Below are 17,045 nucleotides of genomic sequence, written 5' to 3'. Positions count from 1 at the left end.
TCGGGAGGAGAGATCACACAGAAGGCAGGGGGATGGGGAAGAGAAATCCCACAGGATGAAGGGGGATGGGGAAAGTGATCCGACAGGAGGAAGGGGGATGGAGAAGAGAGATACCACAGGAGGAAAGGGTTCGGGAAGTGAGATCCCATAGGTGGAAGGGGGATGGGGAGGAGAGATCCCACAGGAGGAAGGTGGATGGGGAAGAGAGATCCCACAGGGGGAAGGGGGATCTGGAAGAGAGATCACACAGGAGGAGGGAGTTTGGAAGAGAGATCCCACAGGAGGAAGTGTTTGGGAAGAGAGATCCGACTGGAGGAAGGGGTTGGGAAGAGAGATCCCACAGGAGAAAGGTGGATGGGGAAGAGAGATCCCACAGGAGGAAGGGGTTGGGAAGAGAGATCCCACAGGAGGAAGGGGTTGGGAAGAGAGATCCCACAGGAGGAAGGGGTTGGGAAGAGAGATCCCACAGGAGAAAGGTGGATGGGGAAGAGAGATCCCACAAGAGGAAGGGGATGGGGAAGAGAGATCCCACTCGAGGAAGGAGGATAGGAAAGAGTGATCCTACGGGAGGAATGGGGTTGGGAAGGAGAGATCACACAGGAGGAAGGCGGATGGTGAAGGGAGATCCAACAGGAGGAAGAGGGATGGTGGAGAGAGATCCCACAGGAGGAAGGGGATGGGGAAGAGAGATCCCACAGGAGGAAGGGGGATGGGGAAAAATAATCGCTTGGGAGGAAGGGGGATGGGTAAAGGAGATTCCACACGAGGAAGGGGATAGGGTAGAGATATCGCACAGGAGGAAGGGGGATGGGGAAGAGAGATTCCACACGAGGAAGGGGATAGGGTAGAGATATCGCACAGGAGGAAGGGGGATGGGTAAAGGAGATCCCACACGAGGAAGGGGGATGGGGAAGAGAGATTCCACAGGAGGAAGGGGATAGGGTAGAGATATCGCACAGGAGGAAGGGGGATGGGTAAAGGAGATCCCACACGAGGAAGGGGGATGGGGAAGAGAGATTCCACAGGAGGAAGGGGGATGGGGAAGGGAGATTCCACAGGAGGAAGGGGATGGGTTATCGAGATCCCACAAGAGGAAGGAGATGGGGAAGAGAGATCCCACAGGAGGAAGGGGGATGGGGAAGAGAGATTCCACAGGAGGAAGGTGGATGGGTAAAGGAGATCCCACACGAGGAAGGGGGATGGGGAATAGTGATTCCACAGGAGGAAGGGGGATGGTTGAAGGAGATCCCACACGAGGAAGGGGGATGGGGAAGAGAGATTCCACAGGATGAAGGGGATGGGTTATCGAGATCCCAGAGGAGGAAGGGGATGGGGAAGAGAGATCCCACAGGAAGAAGAGTGATGGGGATGAGAGATCCCATAAGATGGGAATGGGGAAGAGAGATCCCACAGTAAGGGGGATGGGTTATGTGATCCGACTGGAGGAAAGGGATCGGGAGGAGAGATCACACAGAAGGCAGGGGGATGGGGAAGAGAAATCCCACAGGATGAAGGGGGATGGGGAAAGTGATCCGACAGGAGGAAGGGGGATGGAGAAGAGAGATACCACAGGAGGAAAGGGTTCGGGAAGTGAGATCCCATAGGTGGAAGGGGGATGGGGAGGAGAGATCCCACAGGAGGAAGGTGGATGGGGAAGAGAGATCCCACAGGGGGAAGGGGGATCTGGAAGAGAGATCACACAGGAGGAGGGAGTTTGGAAGAGAGATCCCACAGGAGGAAGTGTTTGGGAAGAGAGATCCGACTGGAGGAAGGGGTTGGGAAGAGAGATCCCACAGGAGAAAGGTGGATGGGGAAGAGAGATCCCACAGGAGGAAGGGGTTGGGAAGAGAGATCCCACAGGAGGAAGGGGTTGGGAAGAGAGATCCCACAGGAGGAAGGGGTTGGGAAGAGAGATCCCACAGGAGAAAGGTGGATGGGGAAGAGAGATCCCACAGGAGAAAGGTGGATGGGGAAGAGAGATCCCACAGGAGGAAGGGGATGGGGATGAGAGATCCCACAGGAGGAAGGAGATCGCGAAAAGAGATCCCTCAGGAGGAAGGTGAATGGGGAAGAGAGATCGCACAGCAGGAAGCTGGATGTTGATAAGTGATCCCGCAGTAGGAAATGGGATGGGGAAAAGAGATACTACAGTTATGGGGGGATTGGGAAGAGAGTTCCCACAGGTGGAAGGGGGATAGGACAGAGAGATCCTGCAGGAGGAAAGGTCACGGGGAAGTGAGATCCCACAGGAGGAAGGGAATGGGGAAGTGAGATCCCATAGGAGGAAGGGGGATAGGAAAGAGTGATCCTACGGGAGGAATGGGGATGGGAAGGTGAGACCCCACCGGAAGAAGGCGGATGGGGAAGAGAAATCCCACAGAAGGAAGTGGGATGGGGAAGACAGATCCCACAGGAGGAAGTGGGATGGGGAAAAGAGTTCCCACAGGTCGAAGGGGGATAGAAAAGAGAGATCCTACGGGAGAAAGGGGAATGGGAAGGAGAGATCCCACAGGAGGAAGGCGGATGGTGAAGGGAGATCCAACAGGAGGAAGAGGGATGGTGGAGAGAGATCCCACAGGAGGAAGGGGATGGGGAAGAGAGATCCCACAGGAGGAAGGGGGATGGGGAAGAGAGATCCCACAGGAGGAAGGGGATGGGGAAGAGAGATCCTACAGGAGGAAGGGGGATGGGGAAGAGAGATCCCACAGGAGGAAGGGGATGGGGAAGAGAGATCCCACAGGAGGAAGGGGGATGGGGAAGAGAGATCCTATAGGAGGAAGGGGGATGGGGAAAAATGATCGCTTGGGAGGAAGGGGGATGGGTAAAGGAGATTCCACACGAGGAAGGGGATAGGGTAGAGATATCGCACAGGAGGAAGGGGGATGGGTAAAGGAGATCCCACACGAGGCAGGGGGATGGGGAAGAGAGATTCCACAGGAGGAAGGGGGATGGGGAAGGGAGATTCCACAGGAGGAAGGGGATGGGTTATCGAGATCCCACAAGAGGAAGGGGATGGGGAAGAGAGATCCCACTCGAGGAAGGAGGATAGGAAAGAGTGATCCTACGGGAGGAATGGGGTTGGGAAGGAGAGATCACACAGGAGGAAGGCGGATGGTGAAGGGAGATCCAACAGGAGGAAGAGGGATGGTGGAGAGAGATCCCACAGGAGGAAGGGGATGGGGAAGAGAGATCCCACAGGAGGAAGGGGGATGGGGAAAAATAATCGCTTGGGAGGAAGGGGGATGGGTAAAGGAGATTCCACACGAGGAAGGGGATAGGGTAGAGATATCGCACAGGAGGAAGGGGGATGGGGAAGAGAGATTCCACACGAGGAAGGGGATAGGGTAGAGATATCGCACAGGAGGAAGGGGGATGGGTAAAGGAGATCCCACACGAGGAAGGGGGATGGGGAAGAGAGATTCCACAGGAGGAAGGGGATAGGGTAGAGATATCGCACAGGAGGAAGGGGGATGGGTAAAGGAGATCCCACACGAGGTAGGGGGATGGGGAAGAGAGATTCCACAGGAGGAAGGGGGATGGGGAAGGGAGATTCCACAGGAGGAAGGGGATGGGTTATCGAGATCCCACAAGAGGAAGGAGATGGGGAAGAGAGATCCCACAGGAGGAAGGGGGATGGGGAAGAGAGATTCCACAGGAGGAAGGTGGATGGGTAAAGGAGATCCCACACGAGGAAGGGGGATGGGGAATAGTGATTCCACAGGAGGAAGGGGGATGGTTGAAGGAGATCCCACACGAGGAAGGGGGATGGGGAAGAGAGATTCCACAGGATGAAGGGGATGGGTTATCGAGATCCCAGAGGAGGAAGGGGATGGGGAAGAGAGATCCCACAGGAAGAAGAGTGATGGGGATGAGAGATCCCATAAGATGGGAATGGGGAAGAGAGATCCCACAGTAAGGGGGATGGGTTATGTGATCCGACTGGAGGAAAGGGATCGGGAGGAGAGATCACACAGAAGGCAGGGGGATGGGGAAGAGAAATCCCACAGGATGAAGGGGGATGGGGAAAGTGATCCGACAGGAGGAAGGCGGATGGAGAAGAGAGATACCACAGGAGGAAAGGGTTCGGGAAGTGAGATCCCATAGGAGGAAGGGGGATGGGGAAGAGAGATCCCACAGGAGGAAGGTGGATGGGGAAGAGAGATCCCACAGGAGGAAAGGGGATCTGGAAGAGAGATCACACAGGAGGAAGGGGGATGTGGAAGAGAGATCCCACAGGAGGAAGTGGTTGGGAAGAGAGATCCGACAGGAGGAAGGGGATGGGTTATCGAGATCCCAGAGGAGGAAGGGGATGGGGAAGAGAGATCCCACAGGAAGAAGAGTGATGGGGATGAGAGATCCCATAAGTTGGGAATGGGGAAGAGAGATCCCACAGTAAGGGAGATGGGTTAAGTGATCCGACTGGAGGAAAGGGATCGGGAGGAGAGATCACACAGAAGGCAGGGGGATGGGGAAGAGAAATCCCACAGGATGAAGGGGGATGGGGAAAGTGATCCGACAGGAGGAAGGGGGATGGAGAAGAGAGATACCGCAGGAGGAAGGTGGATGGGGAAGAGAGATCCCACAGGAGGAAGGGGGATTTGGAAGAGAGATCACACCGGAAGAAGGGGGATGTGGAAGAGAGATCCCACAGGAGGAAGTGGTTGGGAAGAGAGATCCGACAGGAGGAAGGGGATGGGGAAAGAGTTCCGACAGGAGGAAGGGGGATGGGGAAAGTGTTCCGACAGCAGGAAGTGGGATGGTGGAGAGAGATCCTACAGTAGGAAGGGGGATGCGGAAGAGAGATCCTATAGGAGGAAGGGGGATGGGTAAAGGAGATTCCACACGAGGCAGGGGATAGGGTAGAGATATCGCACAGGAGGATGGGGGATGGGTAAAGGAGATCTCACACGAGGAAGGGGAATGGTGAAGAGAGATTCCACAGGAGGATGGGGGATGGGGAAGGGAAATTCCACAGGAGGAAGGGGATGGGTTATCGAGATCCCAGAGGGGGAAGGGGATGTGGAAGAGAGATCCCTCAGGAAGAAGAGTGATCGGGATGAGAGATCCCACAAGAGGAAGTGGATGGGGAAGAGAGATCCCACAGGAGGAAGGGGGATGGGGAAGAGAGATCCCACAGGAGGAAGGGGGATGGGGAAGAGAGATCCCACAAGAGGAAGCTGGATGTTGATAAGTGATCCCGCAGTAGGAAATGGGATGGGGAAAAGAGATACTACAGTTATGGGGGGATTGGGAAGAGAGTTCCCACAGGTGGAAGGGGGATAGGACAGAGAGATCCTGCAGGAGGAAAGGTCACGGGGAAGTGAGATCCCACAGGAGGAAGGGGATGGGGAAGTGAGATCCCATAGGAGGAAGGGGGATAGGAAAGAGTGATCCTACGGGACGAATGGGGATGGGAAGGAGAGACCCCACCGGAGGAAGGCGGATGGGGAAGAGAAATCCCACAGAAGGAAGTGGGATGGGGAAGACAGATCCCACAGGAGGAAGTGGGATGGGGAACAGAGTTCCCACAGGTCGAAGGGGGATAGAAAAGAGAGATCCTACGGGAGAAAGGGGAATGGGAAGGAGAGATCCCACGGGAGGAAGGCGGATGGTGAAGGGAGATCCAACAGGAGGAAGAGGGATGGTGGAGAGAGATCCCACAGGAGGAAGGGGATGGGGAAGACAGATCCCACAGGAGGAAGTGGGATGGGGAACAGAGTTCCCACAGGTCGAAGGGGGATAGAAAAGAGAGATCCTACGGGAGAAAGGGGAATGGGAAGGAGAGATCCCACGGGAGGAAGGCGGATGGTGAAGGGAGATCCAACAGGAGGAAGAGGGATGGTGGAGAGAGATCCCACAGGAGGAAGGGGATGGGGAAGAGAGATCCCTCAGGAGGAAGGGGGATGGGGAAGAGAGATCCCACAGGAGGAAGGGGATGGGGAAGAGAGATCCTACAGGAGGAAGGGGGATGGGGAAGAGAGATCCCACAGGAGGAAGGGGATGGGGAAGAGAGATCCCACAGGAGGAAGGGGGATGGGGAAGAGAGATCCTATAGGAGGAAGGGGGATGGGGAAAAATGATCGCTTGGGAGGAAGGTGGATGGGTAAAGGAGATTCCACACGAGGAAGGGGATAGGGTAGAGATATCGCATAGGAGGAAGGGGGATGGGTAAAGGAGATCCCACACGAGGAAGGGGGATGGGGAAGAGAGATTCCACAGGAGGAAGGGGGATGGGGAAGGGAGATTCCACAGGAGGAAGGGGATGGGTTATCGAGATCCCACAAGAGGAAGGGGATGGGGAAGAGAGATCCCACTCGAGGAAGGAGGATAGGAAAGAGTGATCCTACGGGAGGAATGGGGTTGGGAAGGAGAGACCCCACCGGAGGAAGGCGGATGGGGAAGAGAAATCCCACAGAAGGAAGTGGGATGGGGAAGACAGATCCCACAGGAGGAAGTGGGATGGGGAACAGAGTTACCACAGGTCGAAAGGGGATAGAAAAGAGTGATCCTACGGGAGAAAGGGGAATGGGAAGGAGAGATCCCACAGGAGGAAGGCGGATGGTGAAGGGAGATCCAACAGGAGGAAGAGGGATGGTGGAGAGAGATCCCACAGGAGGAAGGGGATGGGGAAGAGAGATCCCACAGGAGGAAGGCGGATGGGGAAGAGAGATCCTATAGGAGGAAGGGGGATCGGGAAGAGAGATCCTATAGGAGGAAGGGGGATGGGGAAAAATGATCGCTTGGGAGGAAGGGGGATGGGTAAAGGAGATTCCACACGAGGAAGGGGATAGGGTAGAGATATCGCACAGGAGGAAGGGGGATGGGGAAGAGAGATTCCACACGAGGAAGGGTATAGGGTAGAGATATCGCACAGGAGGAAGGGGGATGGGTAAAGGAGATCCCACACGAGGAAGGGGGATGGGGAAGAGATATTCCACAGGAGGAAGGGGATGGGTTATCGAGATCCCACAAGAGGAAGGAGATGGGGAAGAGAGATCCCACAGGAGGAAGGGGGATGGGGAAGAGAGATTCCACAGGAGGAAGGTGGATGGGTAAAGGAGATCCCACACGAGGAAGGGGGATGGGGAATAGAGATTCCACAGGAGGAAGGGGGATGGTTGAAGGAGATCCCACACGAGGAAGGGGGATGGGGAAGAGAGATTCCACAGGAGGAAGGGGATGGGTTATCGAGATCCCAGAGGAGGAAGGGGATGGGGAAGAGAGATCCTACAGGAAGAAGAGTGATGGGGATGAGAGATCCCATAAGATGGGAATGGGGAAGAGAGATCCCACAGTAAGGGGGATGGGTTAAGTGATCCGACTGGAGGAAACGGATCGGGAGGAGAGATCACACAGAAGGCAGGGGGATGGGGAAGAGAAATCCCACAGGATGAAGGGGGATGGGGAAAGTGATCCGACAGGAGGAAGGGGGATGGAGAAGAGAGATACCACAGGAGGAAAGGGTTCGGGAAGTGAGATCCCATAGGAGGAAGGGGGATGGGGAAGAGAGATCCCACAGGAGGAAGGTGGATGGGGAAGAGAGATCCCACAGGAGGAAGGGGGATCTGGAAGAGAGATCACACAGGAGGAAGGGGGATGTGGAAGAGAGATCCCACAGGAGGAAGTGGTTGGGAAGAGAGATCCGACAGGAGGAAGGGGATGGGGAAAGTGTTCCGACAGGAGGAAGGGGGATGGGGAAAGTGTTCCGACAGCAGGTAGTGGGATGGTGGAGAGAGATCCTACAGTAGGAAGGGGGATGCGGAAGAGAGATCCTATAGGAGGAAGGGGGATGGGTAAAGGAGATTCCACACGAGGCAGGGGATAGGGTAGAGATATCGCACAGGAGGAAGGGGGATGGGTAAAGGAGATCCCACACGAGGAAGGGGAATGGTGAAGAGAGATTCCACAGGAGGAAGGGGGATGGGGAAGAGAGATCCTATAGGAGGAAGGGGGATGGGGAAAAATGATCGCTTGGGAGGAAGGAGAATGGGTAAAGGAGATTCCACACGAGGAAGGGGATAGGGTAGAGATATCGCACAGGAGGAAGGGGGATGGGGAAGAGAGATTCCACACGAGGAAGGGGATAGGGTAGAGATATCGCACAGGAGGAAGGGGGATGTGTAAAGGAGATCCCACACGAGGAAGGGGGATGGGGAAGAGAGATTCCACAGGAGGAAGGGGGATGGTTGAAGGAGATCCCACACGAGGAAGGGGATGGGGAAGAGAGATCCCACACGAGGAAGGGGGATGGGGAAGAGAGATTCCACAGGAGGAAGGGGATGGGTTATCGAGATCCCAGAGGAGGAAGGGTATGGGGAAGAGAGATCCCACAGGAAGAAGAGTGATGGGGATGAGAGATCCCATAAGATGGGAATGGGGAAGAGAGATCCCACAGTAAGGGGGATGGGTTAAGTGATCCGACTGGCGGAAAGGGATCGGGAGGTGAGATCACATAGAAGGCAGGGGGATGGGGAAGAGAAATCCCACAGGAGGAAGGGGTTCGGGAAGTGAGATCCCATAGGAGGAAGGGGGATGGGGAAGAGAGATCCCACAGGAGGAAGGTGGATGGGGAAGAGAGATCCCACAGGAGGAAGGGGGATCTGGAAGAGAGATCCCACAGGAGGAAGGAGGATAGGACAGAGTGATCATGCAGTAGGAAAGGTCACGGGGAAGAGAGATCCCACAGGAGGAAGGGGATGGGGAATAGAGATCCCACTCGAGGAAGGGGGATAGGAAAGAGTGATCCTACGTGAGGAATGGGGATGGGAAGGACAGATCCCACCGGAGGAAGGCGGATGGGGAAGAGAAATCCCACAGAAGGAAGTGGGATGGGGAAGACAGATCCCACAGGAGGAAGTGGGATGGGGAACAGAGTTACCACAGGTCGAAAGGGGATAGAAAAGAGTGATCCTACGGGAGAAAGGGGAATGGGAAGGAGAGATCCCACAGGAGGAAGGCGGATGGTGAAGGGAGATCCAACAGGAGGAAGAGGGATGGTGGAGAGAGATCCCACAGGAGGAAGGGGATGGGGAAGGGAGATCCCACAGGAGGAAGGGGGATTGGGAAGAGAGATCCCACAGGAGGAAGGGGATGGGGAAGAGAGATCCTACAGGAGGAAGGGGGATGGGGAAGAGAGATCCCACAGGAGGAATGGGATGGGGAAGAGAGATCCCACAGGAGGAAGGGGGATGGGGAAAAATGATCGCTTGGGAGGAAGGGGGATGGGTAAAGGAGATTCCACACGAGGAAGGGGATAGGGTAGAGATATCGCACAGGAGGAAGGGGGATGGGTAAAGGAGATCCCACACGAGGAAGGGGGATGGGGAAGAGAGATTCCACACGAGGAAGGGGATAGGGTAGAGATATCGCACAGGAGGAAGGGGGATGGGTAAAGGAGATCCCACACGAGGAAGGGGGATGGGGAAGAGAGATTCCACAGGAGGAAGGGGGATGGGGAAGGGAGATTCCACAGGAGGAAGGGGATGGGTTATCGAGATCCCACAAGAGGAAGGGGATGGGGAAGAGAGATCCCACTCGAGGAAGGAGGATAGGAAAGAGTGATCCTACGGGAGGAATGGGGATGGGAAGGAGAGATCCCACCGGAGGAAGGCGGATGGGGAAGAGAAATCCCACAGAAGGAAGTGGGATGGGGAATACAGATCCCACAGGAGGAAGTGGGATGGGGAACAGAGTTCCCACAGGCCGAAGGTGGATAGAAAAGAGAGATCCTACGGGAGAAAGGGGAATGGGAAGTAGAGATCCCACAGGAGGAAGGCGGATGGTGAAGGGAGATCCAACAGGAGGAAGAGGGATGGTGGAGAGAGATCCCACAAGAGAATGGGGAATGGGGAAGAGAGATCCTACAGGAGGAAGGGGGATGGGGAAGAGAGATCCCACAGGAGGAAGGGTATGGGGAAGAGAGATCCCACAGGAAGAAGGGGAATGGGGAAGAGAGATCCTATCGGAGGAAGCGGGATGAGGAAAAATGATCGCTTGGGAGGAAGGGGGATGGGTAAAGGAGATTCCACACGAGGAAGGGGATAGGGTAGAGATATCGCACAAGAAGAAGGGGGATGGGTAAAGGAGATCCCACACGAGGAAGGGGGATGGGGAAGAGAGATCCCACAGGAGGAAGGGGATGGGGAAGAGAGATCCCACAGGAGGAAGGGGGATGGGGAAGAGAGATCCTATAGGAGGAAGGGGGATGGGGAAAAATGATCGCTTGGGAGGAAGGGGGATGGGTAAAGGAGATTCCACACGAGGAAGGGGATAGGGTAGAGATATCGCATAGGAGGAAGGGGGATGGGTAAAGGAGATCCCACACGAGGAAGGGGGATGGGGAAGAGAGATTCCACAGGAGGAAGGGGGATGGGGAAGGGAGATTCCACAGGAGGAAGGGGATGGGTTATCGAGATCCCACAAGAGGAAGGGGATGGGGAAGAGAGATCCCACTCGAGGAAGGAGGATAGGAAAGAGTGATCCTACGGGAGGAATGGGGTTGGGAAGGAGAGACCCCACCGGAGGAAGGCGGATGGGGAAGAGAAATCCCACAGAAGGAAGTGGGATGGGGAAGACAGATCCCACAGGAGGAAGTGGGATGGGGAACAGAGTTCCCACAGGTCGAAAGGGGATAGAAAAGAGTGATCCTACGGGAGAAAGGGGAATGGGAAGGAGAGATCCCACAGGAGGAAGGCGGATGGTGAAGGGAGATCCAACAGGAGGAAGAGGGATGGTGGAGAGAGATCCCACAGGAGGAAGGCGGATGGGGAAGAGAGATCCTATAGGAGGAAGGGGGATCGGGAAGAGAGATCCTATAGGAGGAAGGGGGATGGGGAAAAATGATCGCTTGGGAGGAAGGGGGATGGGTAAAGGAGATTCCACACGAGGAAGGGGATAGGGTAGAGATATCGCACAGGAGGAAGGGGGATGGGTAAAGGAGATCCCACACGAGGAAGGGGGATGGGGAAGAGATATTCCACAGGAGGAAGGGGATGGGTTATCGAGATCCCACAAGAGGAAGGAGATGGGGAAGAGAGATCCCACAGGAGGAAGGGGGATGGGGAAGAGAGATTCCACAGGAGGAAGGTGGATGGGTAAAGGAGATCCCACACGAGGAAGGGGGATGGGGAATAGAGATTCCACAGGAGGAAGGGGGATGGTTGAAGGAGATCCCACACGAGGAAGGGGGATGGGGAAGAGAGATTCCACAGGAGGAAGGGGATGGGTTATCGAGATCCCAGAGGAGGAAGGGGATGGGGAAGAGAGATCCTACAGGAAGAAGAGTGATGGGGATGAGAGATCCCATAAGATGGGAATGGGGAAGAGAGATCCCACAGTAAGGGGGATGGGTTAAGTGATCCGACTGGAGGAAACGGATCGGGAGGAGAGATCACACAGAAGGCAGGGGGATGGGGAAGAGAAATCCCACAGGATGAAGGGGGATGGGGAAAGTGATCCGGCAGGAGGAAGGGGGATGGAGAAGAGAGATACCACAGGAGGAAAGGGTTCGGGAAGTGAGATCCCATAGGAGGAAGGGGGATGGGGAAGAGAGATCCCACAGGAGGAAGGTGGATGGGGAAGAGAGATCCCACAGGAGGAAGGGGGATCTGGAAGAGAGATCACACAGGAGGAAGGGGGATGTGGAAGAGAGATCCCACAGGAGGAAGTGGTTGGGAAGAGAGATCCGACAGGAGGAAGGGGATGGGGAAAGTGTTCCGACAGGAGGAAGGGGGATGGGGAAAGTGTTCCGACAGCAGGAAGTGGGATGGTGGAGAGAGATCCTACAGTAGGAAGGGGGATGCGGAAGAGAGATCCTATAGGAGGAAGGGGGATGGGTAAAGGAGATTCCACACGAGGCAGGGGATAGGGTAGAGATATCGCACAGGAGGAAGGGGGATGGGTAAAGGAGATCCCACACGAGGAAGGGGAATGGTGAAGAGAGATTCCACAGGAGGAAGGGGGATGGGGAAGAGAGATCCTATAGGAGGAAGGGGGATGGGGAAAAATGATCGCTTGGGAGGAAGGAGAATGGGTAAAGGAGATTCCACACGAGGAAGGGGATAGGGTAGAGATATCGCACAGGAGGAAGGGGGATGGGGAAGAGAGATTCCACACGAGGAAGGGGATAGGGTAGAGATATCGCACAGGAGGAAGGGGGATGTGTAAAGGAGATCCCACACGAGGAAGGGGGATGGGGAAGAGAGATTCCACAGGAGGAAGGGGGATGGTTGAAGGAGATCCCACACGAGGAAGGGGATGGGGAAGAGAGATCCCACACGAGGAAGGGGGATGGGGAAGAGAGATTCCACAGGAGGAAGGGGATGGGTTATCGAGATCCCAGAGGAGGAAGGGTATGGGGAAGAGAGATCCCACAGGAAGAAGAGTGATGGGGATGAGAGATCCCATAAGATGGGAATGGGGAAGAGAGATCCCACAGTAAGGGGGATGGGTTAAGTGATCCGACTGGCGGAAAGGGATCGGGAGGTGAGATCACATAGAAGGCAGGGGGATGGGGAAGAGAAATCCCACAGGAGGAAGGGGTTCGGGAAGTGAGATCCCATAGGAGGAAGGGGGATGGGGAAGAGAGATCCCACAGGAGGAAGGTGGATGGGGAAGAGAGATCCCACAGGAGGAAGGGGGATCTGGAAGAGAGATCCCACAGGAGGAAGGAGGATAGGACAGAGAGATCATGCAGTAGGAAAGGTCACGGGGAAGAGAGATCCCACAGGAGGAAGGGGATGGGGAATAGAGATCCCACTCGAGGAAGGGGGATAGGAAAGAGTGATCCTACGTGAGGAATGGGGATGGGAAGGACAGATCCCACCGGAGGAAGGCGGATGGGGAAGAGAAATCCCACAGAAGGAAGTGGGATGGGGAAGACAGATCCCACAGGAGGAAGTGGGATGCGGAACAGAGTTCCCACAGGTCGAAGGGGGATAGAAAAGAGAGATCCTACGGGAGAAAGGGGAATGGGAAGGAGAGATCCCACAGGAGGAAGGCGGATGGTGAAGGGAGATCCAACAGGAGGAAGAGGGATGGTGGAGAGAGATCCCACAGGAGGAAGGGGATGGGGAAGGGAGATCCCACAGGAGGAAGGGGGATTGGGAAGAGAGATCCCACAGGAGGAAGGGGATGGGGAAGAGAGATCCTACAGGAGGAAGGGGGATGGGGAAGAGAGATCCCACAGGAGGAAGGGGATGGGGAAGAGAGATCCCACAGGAGGAAGGGGGATGGGGAAAAATGATCGCTTGGGAGGAAGGGGGATGGGTAAAGGAGATTCCACACGAGGAAGGGGATAGGGTAGAGATATCGCACAGGAGGAAGGGGGATGGGTAAAGGAGATCCCACACGAGGAAGGGGGATGGGGAAGAGAGATTCCACACGAGGAAGGGGATAGGGTAGAGATATCGCACAGGAGGAAGGGGGATGGGTAAAGGAGATCCCACACGAGGAAGGGGGATGGGGAAGAGAGATTCCACAGGAGGAAGGGGGATGGGGAAGGGAGATTCCACAGGAGGAAGGGGATGGGTTATCGAGATCCCACAAGAGGAAGGGGATGGGGAAGAGAGATCCCACTCGAGGAAGGAGGATAGGAAAGAGTGATCCTACGGGAGGAATGGGGATGGGAAGGAGAGATCCCACCGGAGGAAGGCGGATGGGGAAGAGAAATCCCACAGAAGGAAGTGCGATGGGGAATACAGATCCCACAGGAGGAAGTGGGATGGGGAACAGAGTTCCCACAGGCCGAAGGTGGATAGAAAAGAGAGATCCTACGGGAGAAAGGGGAATGGGAAGTAGAGATCCCACAGGAGGAAGGCGGATGGTGAAGGGAGATCCAACAGGAGGAAGAGAGATGGTGGAGAGAGATCCCACAAGAGAATGGGGAATGGGGAAGAGAGATCCTACAGGAGGAAGGGGGATGGGGAAGAGAGATCCCACAGGAGGAAGGGTATGGGGAAGAGAGATCCCACAGGAAGAAGGGAAATGGGGAAGAGAGATCCTATCGGAGGAAGCGGGATGAGGAAAAATGATCGCTTGGGAGGAAGGGGGATGGGTAAAGGAGATTCCACACGAGGAAGGGGATAGGGTAGAGATATCGCACAAGAAGAAGGGGGATGGGTAAAGGAGATCCCACACGAGGAAAGGGGATGGGGAAGAGAGATCCCACAGGAGGAAGTGGATGGGGAAGAGAGATCCCACAGGAGGAAGGGGGATGGGGAAGAGAGATCCCTCAGGAAGAAGTGATGGGGATGAGAGATCCCACAAGAGGATGGGAATGGGGAAGAGAGATCCCACAGGAGGAAGGGAGATGGGGAAAGTGATCCGACAGGAGGAAGGGGATGGAGAAGAGAGATACCACAGGAGGAAAGGGATCGGGAGGTGAGATCCCATACGAGGAAGGGGGATGGGGAAGAGAGATGCCACAGGAGGAAGGGGGATCTGGAAGAGAGATCACACAGGAGGAAGGGGTTGGGAAGAGAGATCCCACAGGAGGAAGGTGTTCAGAAGAGAGATCCCACAGGAGGAAGTGGATAGGGAAGAGAGATCCCACAGCAGGAACAGGGGTGTGGAAGAGAAATCTGACAAGAGGAAGGGTAATGGCTAAGAGAAATCCAACAGGAAAAAGGGGGATTGGGAAGAGTGATCGCACAGGATGAAGGGGGATGGGGGAGAGTGATTGCACAGGATGAAGGGGGTGGCATTTGTCACAATTCATCTCAATCTGATTTACTGCAGTTTTACCCAAATCCGTTTACTTTGAAACAGCACAATGGAACAGTGTCACAGTTCTGAGTGAAAGATAAATCAAGTTACCTCAACTCCTGGCACTTGTGCAGCCCGGGTCCCAGCCGCTGGATTCCTTCACACTGAATGTTGCATTTCTCCAGGTTGAGATATTTTATTGTATCACAGAGTCCGATGGCATGAGACAGGACCGCGCAGTCAACTGGGGTCAGTGTCGTTCCACTGAATGACAATGTTTCCACAGATCCCAGTGCGGCCTGAGCCAGTACACGATTCTGAGACTCAAACAGGTAGTGCAATGTGTTCAGGAGTCTCCTTCTACCAATGTCACCCGTGTTTCTACTCTGGCGTTTAACCTTGTTCTTCAACCAGTCAATCACCCGGCAGGTTGTTTCATGAGGAAATGGACCCAGAAACTCCTCCAGGCCCAGAGCTGTCATTGGGTTGGAGAGACCAGCAACAAAACGGAGAAATACCTCAAATCGCCCATCTTTTGTCTTGTGGGCTTCAGTGAGGAATTTCAGGATATTCTCGGGATGTACAGTCAGGAATTGTGCGACTGCAGCTACAAACTCTTGAATGGTGAGGTGTGGGAATGTGTACACCACACTCTGGGCAGAATCCTCTCTCTCCAAAAGCTCCATCAGGAACCCGGACAGGAACTGGGAAGGCTGCAGATTGAACTTGATCAAATCTCCGTCTGCAAACACAATCTTCTTCTCGGAAACTCCTCTGTAGGCCATCTGACCCACCCTGAGTAACACATCACGGGGTCTCTCAATCTCACGGCCGTGATTTTTCAGGATGTTGTAAATATAGTAGGAGTACAGTTGAGTGATGGTCTTGGGAACTCGCTGCGGGTCCCTGACTCTTTGTGTGAAGAAGGGGCCCAGTGCCAGAGCGAGGATCCAGCAGTAGGAGGGGTTGTAGCTCATGGTGTACTGGATCTCGTTCTCCTGCACGTGTTTGAAAACAGCTGCTGCCACCGTCTGATCTTCAAAATGCCTGATGAAATATTCCTTCCGTTCCTCACCAACAAATCCCAGGATTTCAGCCCAGACACCGATATTCGCTTTTTCCAAGAAATGTAACACAGTGGGGCGGGTGGTCACCAACACTGAACACCCTGGGAGCAGCTTGCCCTGAATTAAACTGTACACTATGTCAGACACCTTGCACCGGAATTCAGGATCTGTGCATGAGTCCTGAGGGTCCGTGTTTCTCCGGCTGTCAGCAAAATCAATTGTGTCGTTGAATTCATCCAAACCATCGAATATAAACAGCAATCCCTCTGGGTTCTTCCAGACTTCTCTCAGGATATTCCCAAAGTAAGGATACTGATCCAGAATCAGTTCCCTCAGGTTTATTCTGCAGTTGATAGAGTTTAAATCCCGGAATTTGAAACTGAAGACAAACTGGAACTGTTGGAATATTTTCCCCTCGGCCCAGTCATAAACAATCTTTTGAACCATTGTTGTTTTCCCGATTCCTGGCACGCCGGCTACTGCTGCGGAACTGCCAGATTTGGATTTACTGCGGGAAAAACTGCTGTGGAATAACTGAGCAGTCTGTATTTTTTCTAACGCTCTACGGAGATGTTTCTCTCTATAATCCTCGTGGTCTCTGCCTCTTGCCAGCAGCTCATGTTCCACCAGTCTCCGATCTCGAACAGTAGAAATGACCGTGAGCTCAGCGTATCGATCAATCAGCTGGAAAACCTTCACCTTCTCCCTCATCAGGATCGTGTTCACTCTCAGTGTTTCAGTTTGTGCCCGCAGAGTCTCCTTGTGTTTCTGTTGAACATCTTCATGGGAACAGAGAACAGAGTCAAAATGTTAACTAGCTCAACTGACAAAGGTCTTTATAGCTGCAGTCCAATATTCAGTGTTTGAAATTACATGAATTAGTTCAATGCTTCCGTGGATATTAGGACAGAAAGTAAAATTCTGTTCACAGACACTGGAACTAACAGCGATGATTGTTCCAGAAAAATATCTAATCCTCATATTCTGACACTAATTACTGATGGAGGTGAACATTCCCCGATATCCTATTGCAATCCTGACTGCACTCCCGTTACAACATTTCACTGCATTTAAAGCATTGTTGCGTCATTAACAGATGATGTTAATGTTGACCTGGTCAGGAAATATGGAGAGCAGGACAACGTGCATTTTGGCAAAGCTGCACACTGGGGTGTCACGGGTGTCCACTGCTCTTGCATCAAAACAGGAGCAGAATATGCCGGAAATACTCAAGTCGGGGGAGAATCACAGTGAACTTGCGGATCGATAACCCTT

At 54.4% G+C, this 17,045-nt stretch overlaps 2 protein-coding genes across 3 annotated transcripts in view; one reads left to right on the top strand and one right to left on the bottom strand.

The window, feature by feature from the left end:
• The window catches only part of LOC140720705 (C-type lectin domain family 12 member A-like), a 353,185-nt gene that overhangs the window by 175,180 nt on the left and 160,960 nt on the right, over positions 1 to 17,045 (top strand). The gene's annotated exons all lie outside the window — the stretch shown is intronic.
• The window catches only part of LOC140720768 (NACHT, LRR and PYD domains-containing protein 3-like), a 65,488-nt gene that overhangs the window by 35,757 nt on the left and 12,686 nt on the right, over positions 1 to 17,045 (bottom strand). Inside the window, exon 6 of the mRNA XM_073035603.1 lies at positions 14,815 to 16,549. Coding sequence (XP_072891704.1) covers positions 14,815 to 16,549 — 1,735 coding nt within the window. The remainder of the gene's footprint in view (positions 1 to 14,814; positions 16,550 to 17,045) is intronic.

This window comes from Hemitrygon akajei, unplaced genomic scaffold, assembly GCF_048418815.1.
Source record: "Hemitrygon akajei unplaced genomic scaffold, sHemAka1.3 Scf000046, whole genome shotgun sequence".
Classification (NCBI taxonomy): domain Eukaryota; kingdom Metazoa; phylum Chordata; class Chondrichthyes; order Myliobatiformes; family Dasyatidae; genus Hemitrygon; species Hemitrygon akajei.
This window is presented reverse-complemented; position numbering and strand designations above follow the sequence as displayed.